Below are 21,618 nucleotides of genomic sequence, written 5' to 3' on the forward strand. Positions count from 1 at the left end.
ACAGGAACCAAAGTAAAATGAGATGAACTAGACTTAACTGTTTCATGCTGTGTTGGAAAAAGTGATTGTTTTACTTAAAGGACAACATTAGTTTTTTTACAACCAAGGTTTATGTTTTAGATTGTAATTAAAGTAAATAAAATATGAGTGTTAAAATTTTTGCGATCTTTTTTACAGTGGGCGGGGGCATTCTGTCCGGTGGCTAAATATGTCTTTTTTTACACAATAACCAGGCGTTTTCTTTATTATTATGTACAGTAGCTCTTCTAGCCCCCGATAACTCACATCTGGCCATCAAAGACCACAGGACTTTTTTTATTTTGTAAAAAAGGCATATTTAGCCACTGGACAGAATGCCCCCGCCCACTGTAAAAAATATCGCAAAAAATGCCCAAACTTTAGAAAGCAGTAAATGAAAAAAAAAATAACACTCATCTTTTATTTACTTTAATTACAAGCTAAAATATAAACCTTGGTTGTAAAAAAACTAAAGTTGTCCTTTAAGTAAAATAGCAATACCACAATGTACTTTGTTACAAGTTTAAGTCCTGTATTCAAAATTTTAAAGTAACAGTACAAATGTATTGACATCAGAATATACTTAAAACTCACAACGCCAAAGTATAAAATAGGGCATAATTGGTTATTGTATGTTAATGTTTTGTAATAATAAAATATTTGTAGTCGAGTAAAAAGTGCAAAATGTGCCTCTGTGTTGTAGTTGAGTAGAAGCGTAAAGTATTGCAAAATGAGTTCAATAAAAGATTTAATAAAAAAAAAATTCAAGTAGTAAAAGTACCTCAAAATTTGACTTCAGTACATGTACTTAAGTTACTTTCCAGCACTGGTTTCACGCTCTGCCTCTCTATCTCTCTTACTGGCGTTCTCGTTCTTTTCTCAGCATGACTATGACTCATCTTCACGTCGTTAACGAAGTGAAGGGCTAGCACATTAAAAAAGGTGTCGAGAAAAACCTACGTCACTTCCACGTGCGTGGCCGCACCTCTAGCCCCAGGAATAGCTGTCATTCTCCATTTAAAACACCCAGGATGATTAGCCAATAATAGACACTCAAGCCAAAGAAAGCGAAAACACGCACGCACGCACGCACGCACGCACCACACACACACACACACACACACACACACACACACACACACACACACACACACACACACACACACACACACACACACACACACACACACACACACACACACACACACAGCACCACATTTGCTGAAAATCATAGAAACTTTCCTGGATTGATTTGTGCAGGAAAACTGCTGCGTTGACGAGAATGGGATTATTGATGGAGTTGAGACGAGTTTGTCAGAAATGGAAACTCTTCATGCTGTGTGTGGAAGTAATGCAAAGATCAATGCAACCGATCACTAGGAGTTAGCAGCAACGCGTCTTTGTCATTCACAAGCCAATTTGTTTGGGGGGAGTGCTCATTTTACTCACTCACTCACTGTGTACTTATAGGGATGCAAATTAGAGCTGCTGGTGGCGCTATAACAGGCCAATGTGAAAAGGGGGGCATTTCTTCCTCGGCTTAGTGGAATAATGTGCGTACACTGCGTTCATGATTTGAGGAATTTTGTTCAAAACGTACCTATCCTGCAAACTTTGTTAGCCAATGTTAGGCAAGTAGGATGGAATATGAAATATCAGACACATCCATCTTGATCACATGACTATAGAGATACTGTGTACCGATTTGCGTGTTTTTTGGACAGAATCTGAAGGAGTAAGAAGAAAACATTTGTTTTACAAAAGTCAGCCTCCTGGTGGCGCTCTAAAAGGCAGATGTGAAAAATGCAGGGCAAATGTTTTTTACGAAACGTGAATCGGCCTGTTATAGCGCCACCATGAGGCTGATGTGAACGTTTTCAAGTGGCATTTCTTCCTGGGCTAAGTGGGAATCTACGTGGAAAATGTCACGGAAATTGCATGCTGCGTTCATGATTTGAGGCATTTTGTTCAAAATGAACCAATCCTGCAAACTTTGGAAGCCAATCTTAGCCAATCAGGATGGAATATGGAAAATCGGACAGATCCGTGTTGATCACATGACTATAGAGATACTGTGTAGTGTGTACCGATTTGCGTGTTGTTTGGACAAAATCTGTAGAAGTAATATCCAAAAGTTTCGCAAAAGTTGGCCTCATGGTGATGCTATGACAGGCTGATCTGAAAAATGTAGGGCAGAGGTTCTGCTGTGGCATCCAGGGAGTGTGTGTGTGTGCAGTTTCACAGCGACCGGGCAACCGGTGACGGAGATTAGCTGCTCGCAGACAGAAGGACGGACGGACACACGGACACACGGACGGACGGACACACGGACGGACGGACAGGGGGCAAAACATACTCTCTCGCCATGCCTTTCGGCCTGGTGGAGACAATAAACGTAGCGAAAATAGCAGATAAGTTAAATAAGCCTTACTGAGCCATGTGGCCCAAAGGGTAGGAGTACAGTCTCCTGTTTCTTTAGCGTAATGTGGCTTGATGTACAAGTACATCCTGACACTAGTATGTCCCAGGGACTGCTGACTGCCAAGCAGATAGATCAGCTATTTTGGCGTGAAATTATGTTTTAAAAATAGGGCTTAAGAGATTAATAAGACTAATCAATGTAATCAATTATTTAAAAAAATATCTATTTGAATCATTTAAAAAAAAGACTGCTAAGAACCAGGGGTCATCCGTGCCAGACCATGTCTGTGGCAAATTGTTGATTAAAAAAGATCCTTTGTACTCCAAAATGTATGCTTGTATATACAGTGGCTGACTTGCTCTCCACGTTTTCTTCAGTATAGGTACAGTAGGACTCTGATTTTATTCATGCAAAAATACCAGTGGTGTTTTTAGGGGGATCTACTGAGTTTATATATTCATCACAACTTTCATTTTTACTTCAATACATTTACGATAAGAACATTATACTTTTACTCCACTACATTATCATTGGGCAACTTGTTACTCAAGTACAATCAGAATTGATTGATCAAATTTGCTAGTCTCTCATCATCATTATATTGAATTTTCCAGTCATCATGATATGGAATTACCCAGTCTAACTGGCACTGTCATCAAGACAAGTTGCCTCTGTGGACACAACAATTAAAGGGACTTATTAGTGCCTGTTTCACGCATTTTGTTGTTTGATAGAATAAATGATGTTGCACAGGCTTGGATTTTCTCATTGGGAAAATAAGAAGTAGATATTCAAGTGTGTTCTGTGCATGGGGCCTGGCACAGAAGTGTCTTTGTAAGAAGAGTAGTGGAATCAATGTTTCCATGTTCGTATGAATGAAAGGGTTTTGTTTGTTGTTTATGTATGAGTGCCTGGCTGATAAGGGCATAATGACACAGGCTCTTATGGTGTGTTTGTTCTTTCATGAACCATTAGTTGAGAGGTAGATCAGTCAGCCTGGGACACTATTGAGTGACTGAATGAAACATATTAGGTGAAAGCTACAAGTGGATTTAGATGGAGAATTCTTTCTTTGGTGTGATGGACAGAATCCACTTAAAACTAAAACATACGACTGTGTTAAAGCTACAAGTGGATTTAGATGGAGAATTCATTCTTTGTCTGTGAAACTCCAAACAAGTGTTTGGAGATGAACAATTCTTTCTTTGGTAAGATGGACAAAATCCACTCCAAACTCAAACATAGCTGGGTGGAGATGAAGAATTCTCCCTTTGATGTGCACTCAATTCAATTCAATTCAAAGGGCTTTATTGGCATGAGAAAACATACTGTACGTTTACATTGCCAAAGCAAAAAGCACAATACAACAATACAGCAATACAATCAAAACAAAAAATATGTACATTTGAAAGTCAGAATCTTCAATAGATCAATTTCTATGTACCAAGATCACTGGGTGCAGGTATAGTGCAGGAATAAACACAATGATTAGTCTTTAGGGTGGTTGTGTTCCGTTTGATATCCTTCTCCTATCACAGCAACTCACGAATCTTGCTGCTGTGTTTGCACATTGTTGTACTTCTCCCAGCAGATATGGGAGTTTTTTGTCATTGTCTCCGCCAGGCCGAAGGCATGGCGAGAGAGTATGTTTTACCCTCCGTCCGTCCGTCCGTGTGTGTGTCCGTGTGTGTGTGTCCGTCCGTCCTGTCTGTGTGTTAGCAGCTAATCTCCGGCACCGTTGGCCCGGTCTCTCCGAAACTGTGCACACACACTCCCTGGATGCCAATTCAGAACCTCTGCCCCATTTTTTTCACATGGGCCTGTTATAGCGCCACCAGGAGGCCGATTTGTGCAAAACCCATTTTTTTTACATTACTCCTACAGATTTTATCCAAACGTCATGCAAATCGGTACACAGTATCTCTATAGTCATGTGATCAACACGGATCTGTCCGATTTTCCATATTCTATCCTCATTGCCTATGGTTGGCTTCCAAAGTTTTCAGGATTGGTCCGTTTTGAACAAAAAGCCTCAAACTATGCACGCAGCTTGCGATTTCCGTGAAATTTCACACGCACATTCCCACTAGGCCGAGGAAGAAATGCCACCCTTTTCACATTGGCCTGTTATAGCGCCATCAGCAGGTCTAATTTAGCAAAACACATTTTTGGAACAAAATGCCTCAAATCATGAATGCAGTGTCTGATTGCTGTGAAAGACCTAAGAATAAATGGCACCCTTTTCACATTGGCCTATTATAGCGCCACCAGAAGGCCAGAATAACGTACCTGACCTGGCGGAGACCTGTGCTCCGAGGAGCACTTTTTCTAGTTGCTCATGTTTTCAAAATCTCTGTGTGTGGTTGTAATCTGTGGGAAGTATGTGTCTCTGATGTCTTGGTACAATGGACAGACGGTTAGGAAGTGTAGCTCGGTTTCCACTTCATTTTGTGTGCAGTGGGTGCATAGTCTGTCTGCACTCAAATTGCTATTTTATGTTGATCTGCCACTGAAAATGTCAAGCTTTTGTCAAGCTGCCTAGCTACATCATTGTGAAAGTAGTGGATCTAGGCACAAGCTACTTGGAAATGTAGTTATGTAGTTGTTCATATGAGACTCAAGTATGGCACATTAGGAGTCCACTAATATACATTAGGGCTTGGCCTTTGTACAGTATTTCTGGTAATATTATTAGCCGCTCATGTCCGTTTGATAAAAATATCCTACACAAGCCTGCATGGTGATGACCCCTTATAAAAAAAATCCAGAATCACACGCATCTTGATTATTTTATTAATTGAAAATGTAATTGATAGAATAATTTACTATTCGTATGTGCAAGGTACTTTTTTAATCATTTTACAACAAGGCAGGCGAGATAACAGCGAGGATCTGCTATTTTCACTATTATTGATATTTTTTAAATGTTTGGAAAATGTCTGAATTTCTTGGGAAAAGATCAAATTTTCAATACAGCAATGCATTGATATTAAAATGAAAATGTACTTTGTAATTTGTACTTTTGAATACAACTTCACCCATTTTCAACCTATGTTCATATCATTGGTCCTCAATGATGCTCATTATAAGATGGCACCATTTCTGTCTACTCACTGTGTCCCAGAGGAGGGCTGGACAATTCAGAAACCTGACTACCAGTGACATCATCAGTAGGCAGGTTTGGTCATTTCAACCAAGATTCAAAAAATGTATTTTTTTTTGTATTAATGCGAGAACAATGGTTTCTATTATAGCATGCTAACTTTACAGGAGTAAAAAGCCTGCAGTTTCTATTAGCTTCGATTCCCCGCCGATGATGTCACTGGTAGGCGGGTTTCTGAACTGTCCACAGCCCTCCTCTGAGACACAGACCAAGTAGATCATATTACAATGAGGATTATTGAGAATTAATTATATGAAGGTTGAAAATGGGTGAAGTGTTTTTTTATGTTATGGAAACGTTAATGTGTGAATTGCTTTATAATTGCTTTACAATCAATATTCAAGTGTTTCAGTAACAAGGGTAATTTCTCTTGAGTGTTCTGTCTGAGTCATTGTTTGACATTTGGCACGGCTAAATATATCTGGTAGAATGTTCCATGGTGTTGCAGTAGCAACCAGGTCAGGATGACCAAATAGACAGGGCCTGGGGGGCCTCAATTAAAGCCCATGTGAACAGGGCGTGATAAGGGAAGAACATTATGATTATGGTGATGGTTATTTCTGATTGGTAGACTAAACAATGTTTTAGAAGGAAGGTGGAGTAATGTCCACTATACGTTTCAGTGGAGTCTGGTATTTCTCTTAAGCCAATACCGCCATTGATCCATGTGTAACGCTCCGGGATTCGAACTCGGGTCTCCCACGTGGAAAGCCAACATCTTAACCACTAGCCTGAAGAGGAATTCCCCCTTGGTCGGGGGAGATATTAGGCTTTTTGGTCTTCAGGCAGAGGCTCTGAGCCACTCTGCTACACATGGATTGCTTTTGCACTGCTCTCTGTCATAAACCGACAACTAAGATCTGTCTGTCATCTTTGGCCCCTTTCTTTCCTAAAGAAGTCTTCAACAAAAGCAAGTACTTTTGCATACTTAAAGGAGTAGTTCACCCAAAAAATTACTTATTTTCTATCAATTTCACATCAATTTTAAAAACAGATTTTTTTTTGTTTTTGTCGCTAGTTGTTAGCAAGTGCTAATTTGACAGAGCAGCTTTCACTTGCAGTTGAGTTAAGTAATTTTTGACCAGGAGTATCTATTCTTTGACTGCAGTACTTTGTCACACCACTGAATATCTCCCCCGGGGAAAGCGGAATCCCCCCCAACAAGTCCATGATCATAACACCAGAGGCAGCTCCACAAACTATGTTCAACCCAGATTTGGCACAACAAAGGGAATGAACTCGTTCTCATGCTATTCATCAAAAATGTGGAATGCCCTACCAAAAGGAGTAAAGGAGTGTAAAACCCTACTCACTTTCAAAAATGCCCTAAAGATACACCTTCAGGAGGCTGCAATTCAAAAATGGCCCTTGTCCAAGTCCTAACCTACCCCATGTCCTAACCTAACCTACCCCCTACCCACCCCCCTCTCTTTCTTCTTTTGTACATATTTTTCACTCTTCATACCAGTAACCTGTAAACTGATTGTATGACATTCTGTATAGTAGTGTGTATATCTGTCTGTCTCTTATATGTCATCATGATTTGTGTGCATGGGGATCTCATCTTAAACAAGCTAAGTGCTTAACTGAGCTTTCCAGTTTAGTAGACCTTGTATTGCAAATTTGTACTTCCATGTACTGTTATGTACTGTCATGTACTGTTCTCATGTCTTACTAAATAAAGTACATCAATCAAACCAGGGTGGCGCGTTGCTGAGGCGGACAACATACTGTAACTGTCCATAATCTGTAACAGTAATCTTCAAACTCATGTGTGCCATCTCTATTTTTAATCTTTTTAAATAATAATAATAATTAAAAAAAATATGCAACGAAAAAAAAGGGATATTTACTCGTGACACAAAAATGGGTCCTGACTTACTCTTTTGGAAACACAATAGTATCTTCAAAATGACAATCTCTGGCATACGGTTCTTAAATGTTATCACCCAGGTTTGTCCCAGCAAAGTGAAATGGTGGTGGTTATATACAGTACGTCTTATCTTGAATGCCAGTTGAAGGCAAACACAGTTAGTTCTCTTGTGAGACAGAAGTAGAACTGGAGTGCATTGTCACTCTTTAGAATCAATACTAAATCAATAACCCTTCGGCCCACAAGTTCAAAGCTTTGAATCCCTACCTGATCGGATCAGATTGGGATTTTGGGTAGTTCTAAACCAAATCAGGATTGAGATGACTCTGATATCCGATCAGGATCAAATCCAAGCTTTAATTTGGATCAAATCTTCAAAATGGGTCGTTCAAAACAAAAACATACTGCAGGATTGGGATCAGTTTTATCCAACAAATCAGGATTAGCGTGATCCCACTGGAAGGGTAGACTTAGAGTGGATTACCAGAGCAAAACACACAATTAATTTAAACATAATGTTTCATTATAAGATGTTAAAGTTTGTAAATTGAAATAGCCTTTATGTTTGATTAAAATGTTCATTTATTTGTGTCACATTTGCAGTGTACACTTGCCTACCTCTCAGAGCAGTGTATTCAAATAATTCAGGGCACTAGAAAAAAGTGCATTTGGGTGTTTGAAATCAGGATCCGGCAATCTTGAAAAGTTTGGATCAGGGTGATCCTATCCTGAATTTCTTTGAAATACCGGGACACATTTTGTTTGGATTGTCTGATCCTGGATCACAAAATATAGGATTTCAAAATCGTATCCGATCAGAAAGTCTATAGGTATTAAAAGTTTTTAACTCGTGGGCCAATGTGATTTCCCACTTTGTTGGGACCCAAACGAGACTAATGACATGTCCTGACAGGATCACAGACCAATGGTATTCTATTGTACAACGTTGTCGCTCTGCGAAAATCGAAAGATCACAACGTGCTGTGAGCTTGTACGTTGGATATTTTCGCTATTTTTTGTTTACGTTTGTGAAGATTTGCACAAGATTTTCTCCATGTATAACCCCCCCTCTCTCTCTTTCTCTCTCCCTCTCTCGATTCATCATTATAGGCTAAAATGTTCCAAAAAAAACTAGGGTAGTGAAGGGTTTTAAAGCACCGTTTCTCAACGTCGGGTCTGGGGACTACAAGAGTGTACAAATGGGTTAATTTGGTTCCATTTGTACACTCAGAGATAAATGAACACTGAGGATTTTACAATGTAGATTGGGGTCCAAGAAATAACAAATCATATCAAATGGAGGGTCCGTGGCCTAATGCATATCAAACTGGGGGTCCTTGAAATTAAAACGGTTGAGACTCACTGCTTTGGTGGTTCACATAGTGGGGTCCGGGGACCCCCTAGGGGTTCTTGAGGGTTCCAAGCTCAAATTTGCAAGCATAGATGTGCTATTTTCAAAATACCTTGACAATTCTTTGAAAACTGGGGGTTCCGGGCACGAAATATTCTCATATGGGGGTCTGTGGCCAAATACATACGGTATGAGCATGGGGGTTTTTGACATAAAAAAGGTTGAGAACCACTGCTTGAAAGCGATGAGACCATCAGAGCTGTGAGGGAAGCTGCCGCTGGTTGGCACATTGCTATTGATTACAGCTCCTGATTTAATCTGCACCCCTCTGTTCTCCTGTCCTGCTCCACTCCATCACCTGAGCCCTGGAGACTGGCGGAGCATTGACTGCTATATCAACCTGAGAGAGAAAGACAGAGAGACAGAGGGGCGGGGGGGGGGGGGGGTGTATTCAGTCAAAGCAGTGTTTCCCTCTGAATGCGCACACCCAGTCTTTCCATCGGGGTCGCCATAGCGGATCAAGGTTCAAGGCGCAAGGTTGTGCTTTATTGTTACATCTTGTGTACGGGTACATAAGAGCAAAACTTATTTCTGTTCAGCTTCCTTCAGACGATGCAGCAGCATAGGTAATAATAATAATAATAATAATAATAATAATAATAATAATAATAAGATTGTTTTTCTCCACGAAGATGAGAAAAGGCTGGGAACGAGGCTACCTCTTACCTTGCAGTTCCGTCTTCAGCATCCTTCTCCCAATGTATCCCCTCATCCCCCAAACCCTCTCAACCTTACCTCTCTAGTTTGTATCCCCAAAACTTCTAATTTCGGTTGATCCTCTAATGTAATCATTTCCGATCATGTCTTTCCTCGTCACTCCTAATAAGAATCGTAGCATCCTCAATTCTGCCACCACTAGCTCCGCCTTCTGTCTTTATGTCAGTACCACCGTTTCCAAGCTGTAAGCATGGCTGGCCTCACGACCCTCTCACTCTTGCTGATACCCTTCTGTCACAAATCACTCCTGACATTTTCCTCCATCCGTTCCACCCTGCCTGCACTCTCATCTTCACCTCTCTTCCACACTCCCCATTACTTCGGATAGTTGACCCCATGTATCTCACTTTCTGGGTCACTACACTCTTCTCTCTCTCTCATTTACTTCATTCATACTTCCATCTTCTTAACACACTGTCTTCGCTTGTTAGAACACTTTCCTCACTATTCTTTATCACCTTAACCTGTCCAGGACAAACAGAGGGAAGGAGATGGGAAGGATGTGCAATCCTTCCCATCTCCTTCCCTCTGTCTAGCCAATCTGTAAAGGTCATTTTCTCCCTTCTTGGTGTCCAACCTCTCATACAACTCCTCCTACTCCTTTTCCTTAACCATCGCCACCTCTCTCTTTGTCTTACCCCTCATCTCCTTGTGCTCCTGCCTACTTTCTTCTTCGATCTAGCTGTCCCATGTCTTCTTTGACAGCTTCTTCCTATGTATGCTGTCCTGTACTCCCTCATTCCACCATCAGATCTCCTTGTCTTCCTTCCTTTGTCCTGAAGTATCCCTTACCACTTCTGTGGTAGTTGTCCAGTCACCTGGCAACATTTCACTGCCACCCAGTGCCTTTCTTACCTCAGCCCTGAACTCCACACATTCTTCCTTCTTAAACTTCCACCATTTGATCTTTTTCTCTGCCTTCACTGTCTTCCGCTGCTTGCACACTAGGGTCACCCTACGGAGCACCATCCGGTGCTGCCTTGCAACGCTTTCCCCTGCTATCCCTTGCAGTCTTCTTATACGGCACCTTGTGTTCCTCCCTCTTCATGAAATAGGTGTTCACCACAGCCATTTCCATTCCACACCCAGTAATCCTTCTATTAATTCACCAGATCTCTGTGTGTCACTCTGTACTGGCATTACTCGGAAAGCGTCCTACCAAACGGCTTCAACGGCCTGTGCAGTGCCGACGGACCACGGGTTTACGAGAACCAAAAAAACAAGAACATATTAGAGAGCAGCGCCCATGTTGACAGGAGAGATAATCAGAGGAGCAGAGTTTTTACCATTATTATTAAGCTCAGGACAGAAGTATGGATATAGTCTCTCAGTGAAGGTGCAGCCAGTGAAAGAGTAGATATGAACTCTGGTCTCCACATCATAGAAGGAGACCAGACCCTCCTCATAAGCCACAATCACTCCTATTTTCTGGAGCTCCTCTCTTACAGGGAGGAGGACATCAGGGTCAGCATGAGCCTTGTACTCATTTCCATTCCTCAACCTTATAGTCCAGTAACCATTTTTTGGTGTCAGCTTGATTTGTCCCTTCCTGTTGATGGACTCTCTGGCCACTCCTAAACTCCAGTCAGTCTTCCCTTTAACCTGAACCTCATAGTAAAATCTTCCTGAGGAGAAGCTTTGGTTTCCTAAGACACAGGGACAATAGGAGAATCTCTCAGTGCTGTCTGGGAGATTCTTCCATATAGCTCCACGATTCACTTGTTTTCCATCGTCAGACAGGATGAGTTTGCAGTGTGCTGTATCAGGGTCCAGAGTTACATCCACTGCATATTGCTGGATCCTCCTCAGCTCAACATCACACAGCTTATTCTGCATCTCTTGACTGAGTGTCTTCTCCAGCTGAGCTACAGCTGTTCTCACAGTCCCCACATATGAAGATGGATTTACTTTGATGTTTGTACAGTCCTTGGTGGGTGGAGGGGTGTTGATGGATGTGAAGTTCTGGAGGTGATCTTCTGTGTGTGTGAGCTGTTCCAGCTCAGAGCTTCTCTTCTCTAACTGAGTGAGTTCCTTTTGCATCTCTTTGATGAGGCTTTCAGCCTTTTTCTCTGTCGTTTTCTGTTTCCCTTCAATCACACAAATGAGCTTAGCATGGCTTCTCTCAATACAGCTCACCAGAGCAGTGAAGACCTGCACACTGTCTTCTATCTCTCTGTCTGCATCTCTCTTGCTCAGCTCTACCGAGTGTTTGAGCTCCTGAATCTTCTGTCTTCTTTCCCGGATCATCTGATGAATTTCAGCATCTGTCTTTGCTTCATATTCCTCTTTCCACTTGTGACTCCTGAACTGATGAACAATCTCAGAAATAAAAGTATTGATATATACCTCTGGTCTCTTATAGAATGTTTTTGTACATAATGGACACTTACACACATCACTAGTGTCCCAGTAATGTGTGATACAAATTTTGCAGTAGTTGTGTCCACATGGGGTGGTGATTGGATCAGTGAAGACATCCAGACAGATAGAACACAGGAACTGCTCTTCAGACAGGAGACTGCCGGCAGAGGCCATTTCTGCACACCGAGACTAAAAGTGAAAGTGTGAAACACTGGAGATATATTGTAAAACGACTTCAAAATTGGTTAAGTGGAATAATGCTGTATCGGCAGGGGTGCTGGGATGTCCTCAACCAGTGATGTGTGACCTTACAAAAGAAGAATAGTAAGCTGTAAGGGTCTGTCCTTCTAAGTTCTAATGGTTTCTGGGGGTGTGGCTCTCTTTGACTAATGCCCCTCCCACACTGTGTAATCACCTTTTAAGCCGAGTTGACTCAAATCAAATGTGACGCCACTCTTGCCCAAATATGGACTTCCACATGGCTCAAGACTGGCCTCCAAGTATCAGGTAACCATGGCAACCTGATGACTGACATGAATACAGCAAGATTACTTTTTAGGATGTCTGTCCTCCCTCTATAAATTCAGGAAATCTCTGTGTCAGTGTGTGTGCGTGTGTATCAGTCCTTTGCGTATTTTGAGAACTGTCCAACCAATTGACTTCAAACTCAGCGTGCGTGTCGCAGAGAACCCGATGTGGTGCGGTGCCCTGCGTGTTGTCTCCATTAATTATATAGATTAAAATGTCAAATGTCCATGTCCATGCATTCTCATAAAATTACCAATCGCGGGGTATATATAGTGTACAAGGCAAGAGCATGGTTGAGCATGGCTTATTCCAGTGTCCTGCGTGACATGCAACAGGCACAAAAGGAAAATGGAAACAATGAGTGGAAAACAACTGTACATGGGCTTAAAAGGACAACGGGTATGATGACAATGGATGCAGCAAGCACAGCAGGTATTGCATAACTGTGTGGGGCATGCATTCCCAACTTGCAAACATTTCATAAAAGCAATGTATCACAACATTTCCTGAACATTTCAGACAATTTCAAAAATGTTTAAAATGTCATTCTGCATTTTAATGCTTCATTTCTGTATACCAGTCTGTACTCTGCTATAGCATATAGGCATGGTTTGCCTATATGCTATCTACAGTTACATGGCTATCTATGCCTTATTGCACATTTAAATGCCTCATGCACATTTATATCACATACCTTTTTTCTACCTGGCCTTTTTCAACTTGATGCCTCAAATATCCTGCAAATTGTTCTAGGTGGTCAGTGGTCAGTGAACGATATTATTACGACCCAAGTCCCAGGTGATATCTGGTCGCATATCACGATATGGATACAATATCAATGACATTGCCCAGCCCTGGTGTGGTGGACAGCCCTTTGAGGAAGATATGTTTCAACACAACCAGTAGATAATTTGAGTTGAGGAAAACTTCCCTTCCAGATCAAATTAAGCACACATCTTTGGAAAAAACTTGAGTAGTGATGAATCCATCTGCCCATGAATGATGGACTGATGGACTTAACATCTGCTAAACTCCAACGTTGGCCCACAGGCGTCTAACCACCACACACAGCATATGTTCCCAAAGTTAAAAAGTACAATATTTTCCGAGATGGAATGGAGTAGAAGTATAAACTATTGAAAAACAAAAATACTCATGTAAAGTAAAACCCATTAAGACCGCGAACGCATACATGTGTCATTTTAGATTTTTTGCTATAACAATAATTTTATACTTTGGGCTATTGAAAAATAGCAGATATACAAGCTCACAGAGTGGCACAGAGTGCCGCGATATGAGCTTGTAGATCTGCTATTTTTGAAAAATCGTGAAAATGTGTGCAAATCTTTGAATTTATATATTTTTACAACATTTTTAACTTGAATCTTGGGGGTCCGTGGAACAACATATTTTGAGATGGGGGTCCGCGGCCAAATACATATAATTTTGGGGGTCCTTGACATGAAAAAAGTTTGAGAACCACTGATTATAGCAACATACGTTATTTTTTTCAAAACTGTTAGAATTTAGAAGAGATGTGTAGAATCCCCAGAAGCAAATATTTGAGTTAAATATATTTGCTTTAAAAAATATGTATTCAAAGATTTGCACACATTTTCACGATTTTTCAAAAATAGCAGATCTACAAGCTCATAGTACGGCACTCTGTACCGCGCTATGAGCTTGTATATCTGCTATCTTTGAATAGCCAAAGAAATCTAAAAATGACACTGATGCGTTCCCGGTCTTAGTGGGTTACTGTAAGTCCCGGTAGAGCGGGTTGGACACCATCTGGAGCCTACACACTCGAGCCACCCAGAGCCAGGAAGATGATTGCCAACAGCGTGATTATGTCTTTATTAGATTAAGCATTCATTGTTTACAGGATGGTGGCTCTTAGGGTTGCCAACTACCTGAAATTCAAATAAGGGGACACACCGGGTCGGGCGTCCCTCATTTCAGAGAAAAGATAAGGGACGCCCGGAAAAAGATAAAATCTCACTGTATATGTGTACAGTTTTTTGTATATTATATTAAGCACTTGAACCCCAGCATCCATATTCTGGGGAGAACATTAGCCAAAAATAGCAGATCTATGTTATTTTTGGCAAAGAGATATAGTGTAGACATAACTTAACTATACCTTTACTTACACAAGTTTAAGTGGTTAATGTCTTTTTTTAAATAATAATACAAATCTACAAAGTAACTAGAAGCTAAAGTTTTCAAATAATTCTAGTGGAGTAAAAAGTACAATATTTGCCTCCGAGATGTAGTGGAGTAAGTATAAAGTATTAAAATAAGTTGACATATAAGTAGAGTACCTTCGCATTGTACAGTACAATACACCTACAGTACACTTTGTAAATGTACTTAGTTACTTTACACCACTACTTTATTGCCATGTAAGACACGTCTGATAAGATAGGAGTACTTAGGGAAATCTTTCACTCTCATCTCGTACTGCATGTCATTTGTCAAGCGTATTGATTTGAGGGATTTTGAGAGTCTTCTGAAATCTTTTTATAGGTTTAGTTCTGAGCCAATGATGAAACATTGGGCAGGAATGTTTACAGGATAATCCCTTACATAAGATGTTGCTACAAAACAGCCAATTATTTCCTTTGAGGGACATTAAAGACAGACAACATTTATTGTTCAATGGACCGCAAAATGATGCACATATACAGTACTTTTTTGTTTTTATTCTCTCTTCTGATTACAAGTATTTTCTGTTTACTAAAGAGCAGGGAGACCTGAACAAGCACTATAGCATCCGAATACTGATTCCAGCTGTTCCAATTCCAAACATGTAAGTTTACATGACCAGTTCTAATTACTACTTATTGACACTACATTTAGGTCTAAAACTGTGTGCAATCAAGCGCAAGCTGTTGCTTGTGGCAGAGGCACACAGTTTTAGACCTAAATGTAGTGTCAATAAGTCTTATACTTATAAGGCACTACATGGTTGTCAGGCTAAAAAGAAGTTTCGACGTGTGCTCAAGAACTTAATTTCAAACTGTCCACTTAGTTCAAAAAAGGTTTATTCACCGTCACTGTCAGCATACAAACATAAATAAAACTTAAACTTAAATGCACGGGAATAATAGCCCAACCGTTCCCTCAAACACAGTCTAAAACTGTGTGCCTCTGCCACAAGCAACAGCTTGCGCTTCGTTTTAGCCTGGCAACCATGTAGTGCCTTATAAGTATAGGACTTATTGACACTACATTTAGATACAGTCCATTGTATTAGATTCTATTGTATTTTTATGCCCAATAGTTAATACAGTATATAGTAATATCATAGTTTACATTTTGTGACTATTATGGGCTATTTGAGGGATGGGGTTTAGGTGAGAGTGCAGGTGTGGAAATGTTGTGGCCCTCTCCATCATCAAAGTTGCCCACCCCTACTCTATAGCAATGATTAATATTGGAATATAGATTTTCAACTTTTTAACAAGGAAACCTTTCGTTTTAACCAATAAAATATAGCTTACGCCACCTTTAAATAGGCTAAATCATTGTTTAGTTACAGTAAAGCCAGTTCAATGGGGCTGCACTAATAAAGCAAGTCACGTTTTCATACAACATGCTCCCATCTGGCGAGAAGTGAAATCCTGAGATTTATATGAAATTATGACCAATTAACCATGCTCACACTTTGTTCCCAAATGGCTGGAAGACCTCGCTTGAAGTCGACGGAAAAATAATAGGCCCACGTGTGAAGCAAATCAACCGTTTTCCTGTTATTAATGAGTGAGCAGAAGTTAGCCATGTGAGAAATGAGGTGATATGATTATGTCCTGCTAAACCCCTCAGGGTCTCTTCTCTAATAGCATGCACAGCGGCTACAGCGCTAGCCATCCCTATATTAACCACCCTAGTCTTTAGAGTGAAATGGACTTCAGTTACAACTGTACATGGACCGTCTGTATATTTTCCGTCGACACCAAATCTCTTCACCAAAAGCCGATCTACAAGATCACACAAAGCCTGGTGAGCTTGTAGATCTGCAATTTTTGGCCAACGTTCCCCCCCAGAATGAGGATGCTGAGGTTCAAGTGGTTAACAAAAGTGGCATTTTAAGAGTTTTAAGCATTTTGGGTATCACGATAATATTGTCATTTGCAATTGTTTTGGCCATAATAATCGTGACATGTCATTTTCATATCGTCCCATTCCTACTCTGTACAAGACGTGCAGCTTTGTTGTGAGCCTGGGTTGCTGAATGGGAGAGTGGGGTTCGATTCCAGCTCGGTACACAAACTGATACAATATAGTGTACTGTACTGTATGTGATGCACCATTATTTTAAAATCTTGTTTTGTGTGCATGTTTAATCCATTCAATCCGGGAAAGCATCTGTGTCATTTTCGATTTCTTTGACTATTCAAAAATAGCAGCTATGAGCTTGTAGATCTGCTATTTTTGAAAAAACGTGAACATTTTTGCAAATCTTTGATTATGTATATTTTTAAAGCGAACATTTGTAATTCAAATCTTTGCTTCTGGGGGTCCCTGGAACAAAACATTTTGAGATGGGGGTCCGCGGCCAAATGCATATCATTTTGGGGGTCCTTGACATGAAAATGTTTGAGAACCACTGACATAGCAACATGATATAGAAAATAGGATTTAGAAGACATTTGTCAAATGTTTGACAAATGAACATTTGACAAAATGACAGATGTTCGTTTGAAAACATATATATTCAAAGATTTGCACAAATGTTCTAACATTTTTCAAAGATAGCAGATCTACAAGCTTATAGCGTGGCACTCAAAATGACAGAGATGCGTTCCTGGATTGAATGGGTTAAGTGGTTAAATATCCAAATTCTCCATCATGGTTGAAGAGAAAGTGGTTATTTTTGAAGGCATGGTAAACAGTGAGGTAGTTGTGCCAGCGTCTCGGCTCAGATTAGCAAGCTGCCAGGGAATGAAGACGTGACCAGAGGAGAGGGACACGGTGCCAGTGTCTGAGTCCTCTATGCCAGGGCATGCAGAGCAGGGAGAGATGGACCAGCCACTGCCAACTTTCCACTCCAGCTGGAGAGACAGTGAGGGGCACTCTGTACCCACTGACACACACGCGCACGCACACGCACACGCGCACACGCACACGCACACGCACACACACACACACACACACACACACACACACACACACACACACACACACACACACACACACATTGCTGTGTCTTATCTCCATATTCAAATATTTTGTGTTTTTTCATGTGTTTTGAGCTTGTAGACCTGCTATTTTTTTATTTGAATCCTGAAAATAACAGTTTTGGACATACATTTGAGCCCAAGGATCAGCTTACGACCACGTCCACGTGTGATTTATCAAGCAGGTGTACCCTGTCAATTGCAGCGTAAAATTTGTCGGCTGTTGATAAATGTGGCGGACCCTCGCCCCACCTGTTTTTCGACATGAAGAAGCGGAATACGGCCGAGAAGGGGAACTTCTCCGACATGTGAAGTTTCCCACCACCAATCATCTACCATCTCCGTGGATTCACGCACAGCTACACAGCACACACACCTATCATATGTGTGGAATGGCACATGCTATTGTTCCATTCCACACAGGGCATAGACCCGATACCTGACACAGACACACCCAGTAAGACAATATAACACAAATAAAACAAAAATACGGCCGCATTCATAACAGCACACGTCCAACTTTAAGTGTCACGATTTGTCAGAAGAATGCGGTCTGGGGAAGAAAACATTTTTTTTAAATTCTAGCCATAAGTATCCTAAACGAAAACCTGAATTATGAATTCAATCATACATATCCTATGCGTTGTTTGTTTCCTGTAGGCCTACGTTGTTGAATGACACTACTCATATCATCATGACTGGAATAAGTTTGGGTTGTAATTATTGAATCCCTGAGCAGTGCGCACTGATTGGAGACACGCACTGTGCTGTTTTGCAAAATAAAGTCCTGCGTATTCCCGTGGCCCGTGGCCAATGGTGGAAAAATACTGACATGTTTTACTTAAGTAAAAGTATCAATACCACAATGTAGAAGTACTCTGTACAAGTAAAAGGCCGGTGTTCCAAAATGTTACATGAGTAAAAGTACAAAAGTATTGGCATCAAAATATACTTACAAAAATAAGTACAGATCAGTCAGTCAATCAGACAGTTTACAAGCTCACAACACGTCGCGATGCGACGCGTTGTGAGCTTGTAGATCGGCTATTTTCAAATAGCCTATGTATAAAATAGGGCTAAAGTGGTTAATGTGTGTTTTATAATATAATAATTAGTATCTGCAAAGTAACTAGTAACTAATAATTGTCAAATAATTGTAGTGGAGTAAAACAATATTTGCCTCTGAGATGTAGTGGAGTAGAAGTAAATGGGAAATACTCCAGTAATGTAAAAAATCCTCAAAAGTGTACTTAAGTACAGTATTTGAGTAAATGTACTTAGGTACTTTACACCACTCCCCGTGGCTGTGACGTGAGAGACAGCATGGGGCTGTCATCATGATTTGAACGTTTAAGTGATTGATGAATGCGTCAACATTAATGGAGGTTGGTGTGATGTGTGGTGGGCTGGTTGGGTTACCTATATCGCCGATCTCCCGCTGCAGTCCCGTGGCCAAAACCCACAATGAAGATCACTTGCGCTGGGCTTATAAGCCACATTGCGTAAAGTTGCTTGTAAATAATGGTAGTTGCGGGTTGCGGTTGAGAGCTTGTACTGTAGATCGTCTATTTTCAAATAGCCAACATATATAATAATATGCACATTGTTTAATGGCCGACATACATTGGTTTGAAGTGTTCATGTGGCCTATTATAGCTGCTTCTTTTGGGCTTGTTTTCATAGACCTGGTTGCTTATTCCTCTCGCAAATTCTGGCAACACTGCTCCTGTTGCAGGAGCCGCACTGGAGCGCTTTAACATTGGACACCATACGCCCAACGTTTACTACATAGGCTCTAGCCTTTGATTGCATTTCAATAAAACCACATTTGATAGACATAAGTATCACCTACTGTACTTGTTACTGATTAGAGAGAATTTTATATTTTTGTAATCAGTTCATTATTTCCTGTGTAATCGATGAATAAAACTGAAGTGTGTAATTTGGAGAGCATTCTTTGAATAGACTATCATCTTATATAAACACAATTGACGAAAGGAATTGACACAATCATTTCTGCTGATTATAGGAACATTTGAATCACAGATATTTGTTGAGAATTAGGAGAGAGGGAGCCTTTGAATGTTGTGCACCCTGGCCGTCCCCTGACATGTCCATTGCAGGCGCGCTCTACCAAACCAAGTTGGCATAGAGGGTGGTTTTAGATTCCGCTATGCGCTTTCCAAAACGTGTGTGGGCAAAATAGCAATTTGGGGGATAATGCAACAACATGCTCATATGCCTTAACACAGAGCCAGTAAAGCACTGTAAGCATCTAACTTGTTATATTGCAAATAAGTAATATTGTTTTTAATTGCTCGATTTGCATTGCTCGGACACTTGGAAATATCCTACCAATTTCATATGACACATTGTCGATGTGTATGCCTATACAAAATGTATTTTTTATTAGTTTTATAGCTATACATTTTTGGAGTGAATACATATGTTTAGATGCCTGTCAGACGGTCAGACAATGCTGCTCTGCATGTCTACGATGGAACAAACTGGTGTAGCCAAAGCCTACACGCCGTCAGACCAGACGTCAGATTTGAGCGTGCGTTACGCTCAAGTCAAAATCACGATAGATTGATAAATAGATTGATTAATCCTGGTCTCGATGTACGCCCGTTTTTTTGTCTGTGCAAGCTTGATAAATGAGGGCCATTGTATACATTTTGTCCAAACAAGCAGTGTGATTGTAAGTGGATATGTAGCTAGGATCGCTCATGTTTGGTTACAGTGAATCTGTTCATTGCTCTCTGAAAAGACACTCCATTAGGATTCCACTCACACATGATGGACGAGTTACACTGACTGCCCCCCCCCCTCTCTCTCTCTCTCTCTCTCTCTCTCTCCCTCAATGCAGTCTCTGTCCCCCACAGCTTCATCTCCTCTCTACTATGACCAGCATGGTGGAAAGTAGCTATGTCACTCAAGTACATCTTTCAATATTTTATACTTCTTCTCCACTACATCCTTGTAAATCCACCTGTTGGGGGGGGGGGGGGGGGGGGGGCTTGAGTCAATATTCTTGAATGGGGGGAGGTGGGGTTTTGGTGGGCGTTTGTGTCCTGTCAGTGGTGGAACTCGAGAGGAGCGCTCTTTTAGCTTCACTCAACGCCCTGCGTATGTGCAAGCTTTAACAACAATCACTTGAGAACAAGGCAGGCACACAGGAGTGCACGTTCTGAGCAGCCGTGAAACAAAACGAGTGCATCCTATAGGCAGAAATCGCTTCCTTAGTCCAAATGTAACACATCGGTACCGTCTGAGTGGGCAAATCCTAGTTGGGATTTTTTTCTTTTTATTCCTATACATCCCTGGATTATGTTTTTATATGATAGCCCTTGCTGACTGGTAACTTATTCGCGTTTTCACCTCTTTAAGTAATGGACTGCTGCAGTCATTCAAAAACGGGAAAGCGCAAGTGCCTTCCCAGGAAATCATATGTATTTCATGATATCCTCTCGCTGGGATGTGTCGACTCTGCACTACTGGCAACTCATGCTGTAGATACTTGTAATAAGCTCCTATGTCATGTTGGGGAAGTAATTTGTCTAATACACAGTGTTATTTAAGCCATTTGTATTTTTTCAGGGTCGTAAATCTGAACACACATTATATCGCCACTATACATCGCCTCATCTTCATCATCACAGGTTCATGTTAGAAGCACACACAGGAAAAGTACATGCAAAAACATAAACACACAGGACAAAGTACATGCAGATGGCCATAGGCACACAGGGCCAACAAACTCATGTTCGACCCCGGACTAGCTTTGCACACACACGCACGCGCGCACGCACGCACGCGCGCACGCACGCACGCACGCACACATGCACGTCACATTTATGAAACATAGAATCATGCCACTTATGAAACGGGGGCGCACACATGCCTGTGTACACAAACACATACACACACACACACACACGA

At 41.0% G+C, this 21,618-nt stretch overlaps 1 protein-coding gene and 1 pseudogene across 2 annotated transcripts in view; one reads left to right on the forward strand and one right to left on the reverse strand.

Annotated features, from left to right (window-relative positions):
* The window catches only part of LOC311043185 (transmembrane protein 266-like), a 75,205-nt pseudogene that overhangs the window by 24,296 nt on the left and 29,291 nt on the right, over window positions 1-21,618 (forward strand). The window lies entirely within an intron of this gene.
* LOC311042695 (E3 ubiquitin-protein ligase TRIM39-like) lies at window positions 10,835-11,440 on the reverse strand (the record flags this gene model as incomplete). Its single annotated transcript, XM_084053600.1, has 1 exon — window positions 10,835-11,440. The coding sequence occupies one exon, from the start codon at window positions 11,438-11,440 to the stop codon at window positions 10,835-10,837; it is 606 nt and encodes a 201-aa protein (XP_083909726.1).

This window comes from Gymnoscopelus microlampas, assembly GCF_963454915.1.
Source record: "Gymnoscopelus microlampas genome assembly, chromosome: 1".
Classification (NCBI taxonomy): Eukaryota; Metazoa; Chordata; class Actinopteri; order Myctophiformes; family Myctophidae; genus Gymnoscopelus; species Gymnoscopelus microlampas.